Raw genomic sequence first — 2630 nt, 5'->3', positions numbered from 1 at the left:
TTCCTCACCAAAGGGGAGAGTGATTGGACAGTGGGTTGGACGGCTACACCGAGCAGAGCCCCGTGTTTCATCAGCGTGCCAATGAGGAAGCTCCCCGTCTTTAAAAGGGAAAGGAGCGCCTGGGTGGCTCAGCTGGCTGAGCATCCGACTCTTGATTTTGGCTCGGGTCATGATCTCAGGGTCGTGGGATCGAACCCCGCATCAGGCTCGTGCTGAGCATGGTTCCTGCTTGGGATTCTCTCTCCTCCTCTGCTCCTCCCCGCGGCCCCCACTTGCAAGAGCTCTCTCTATAAAAAAAAAAAAAAAAGGGAAAAAAAAAACCCAAACTCCCCCCCCCCCCCCCCCCCTTTCTTTCTGTTGCAGTTGGAGACTGGCTTTTGGAGGTTTTCAATGTAGATCGTGTGTCTCCCTCGGATGGACTAGGAGAATTGCTGTCCGGGGCCCTGAGAACGCAACCTTCTCCGGGTTTCATTCCTTGCGGTGAATGGCCTTGGCCTCAGCAGCCCACTGAGGGCCCCTTCACTTGGGATTCTGAACTTGTAACTAGGACTCCAGGCTGGGAAGATGCTGAGTTCCATCAAGTGTGTGTTGGTGGGAGATTCAGCTGTGGGGAAAACCTCTCTGCTGGTGCGCTTCACTTCAGAGACCTTCCCTGAGGCCTACAAGCCCACGGTGTATGAGAACACAGGTGTGGACGTCTTCATGGATGGCATCCAGATCAGCCTGGGCCTCTGGGACACAGCAGGTAATGACGCCTTCCGAAGTATCCGCCCCCTGTCCTACCAGCAGGCCGACGTGGTGCTGATGTGCTACTCTGTGGCCAACCATAACTCTTTCCTGAACCTGAAGAACAAGTGGATTGCCGAAATCAGGAGCAACTTGCCCTGCACCCCCGTGCTGGTGGTGGCCACCCAGACGGACCAGCGGGAGATGGGAACCCACAGGGCCTCCTGCATCAGTGCCATGGAAGGGAAAAAACTGGCCCAGGAAGTGAGAGCAAAGGGCTATCTGGAGTGCTCGGCCCTCAGCAACAGGGGGGTTCAGCAGGTGTTCGAGTGTGCTGTCCGGACTGCTGTCAACCAAGCCAGGAGACGCAACAGAAGGAGGTTCTTCTCCATTAACGAGTGCAAGATTTTCTAGCCTCCCAGAGACTCCACCCACACTCCTTTGCTCCCCGCAAAGACTCACAGGGACAGGGAGAGCAGGCAAGCCAGCAAGGACTGATGCTCTTTCTAGGAATGTCCGTCACAACACTTGCCTTAGGATACCATCGCTGATGAGGCTTGGCCACTGGCTGTTTTTATGAAATACACTCTACAAATGAAAACCTCTTGCCCAGTCCGATTAGAAGGTTCTATAATGAAGATTTCCTTCTTTGATTAAAAAAAACAAAGTAGTCTCCATCATTTTGGACAATGAAGTGAGTTTTTCCAAGAATTCCATATTTAAAGACAGGTTTTATTTAAATGATAACACAATGTCTAGCTCTTGTAATATAATTAGTTTTTACATTTGGCAAGTCTTTCCCTACATGGTCCCAAACACAAACTGCTGTATGAGTGACATAACCCTCTGGGGGCTCTGCCAAAGCCTTGTAGTGTTTTCCCCCATGTAGTGATTTTGTGGAGACCACTTGCCCGCTAGATATTCCTAGGTAATCAAATTTTAAAATGACCATGGCCGGATCCTTGCAATTACTTTTCCATCCACCTGTTATTCAGAGTTGTATATAAAATACAGTTCAATAACATAAGATTCTTTAATGCTGCCTAATTAAAAATTTAAATTTTAAACAGTTGTCACTAGATTTCTCTATAATTATATATATGTTTTTTTTTTTAAAGCGTTTCTTATTTATGATCTTACCTTTTACCCAAAGAAGTCTAATTGTGCACTAAGCATTCCTCCCTCATTCACCAAAATAGACGGAAGGGAAACCTTCCAGGTAGGGAATCAGAACGGAATGGAAGTGAAGAAGTCTCACTTTCATTTCAGGAGCACTTTGCCTGCTTCTTCCAACACCGTGATTCCTAGCTGGTTGTAGATCTTCTGAAGAAGAGGAGGCTCAAATTTCTGTGTGATGGTAAATTAGCAAATTTGCTATTTGAGTGCTAAACTGAGTTGGCATGGTAACATAAGTTATTAATGTTAGGATCCAATCCAAATCGCCGGGAAGGCGTCTACCTATATACGTGTGTGTGTAAGGGAAAAAAAGGTGGGAACTTATCATTTTTACTATTTCATGAATATGAAACACCTGAGTGAAAAAAAATCCACAAATTCCAAGCACAGGGAATAGGCAAACTGTATAGCAATTGTTCAGATAATAAAAAGCTATCAAGAGAAATACTGAATACAGAAGGATGCATCTCTCCCTCCTCCAACCCCGTTATATCTAATAGCTTAAAAGGAACGATATTGCTCAGCTGTTAAAGTTGAGAATAGAGGACTATGTAACTGGAGGGAGAAATTGTGAAGGTGGGCACCCACGTATATCATTTGCTCACCTAATTGAATAAAACTTAGAACTACTCTGAACCACATTTGTTGAAGTACATCATCGTTTTAGCACAACAAGACCATCGCATGCAAATGGTCAGAGAGTGGGCATGAATGACTGCATAACTTAT

The 2630-nt window shown here is 46.1% G+C and overlaps 1 protein-coding gene across 1 annotated transcript; it reads left to right on the top strand.

The window, feature by feature from the left end:
• The first annotated feature begins 539 nt into the window (after positions 1–539).
• RHOH (ras homolog family member H) lies at positions 540–1140 on the top strand. Its single transcript, XM_021701679.1, has one exon. The coding sequence runs from the start codon at positions 565–567 to the stop codon at positions 1138–1140; it is 576 nt and encodes a 191-aa protein (XP_021557354.1). The 5' UTR covers positions 540–564.
• Positions 1141–2630: the final 1490 nt, after the last annotated feature.

This window comes from Neomonachus schauinslandi, chromosome 2 (genome assembly GCF_002201575.2).
Source record: "Neomonachus schauinslandi chromosome 2, ASM220157v2, whole genome shotgun sequence".
Taxonomy (NCBI): domain Eukaryota; kingdom Metazoa; phylum Chordata; class Mammalia; order Carnivora; family Phocidae; genus Neomonachus; species Neomonachus schauinslandi.
The sequence above is the reverse complement of the archived record's forward strand: the minus strand, read 5'-3'. Positions and strand labels throughout refer to the sequence as shown.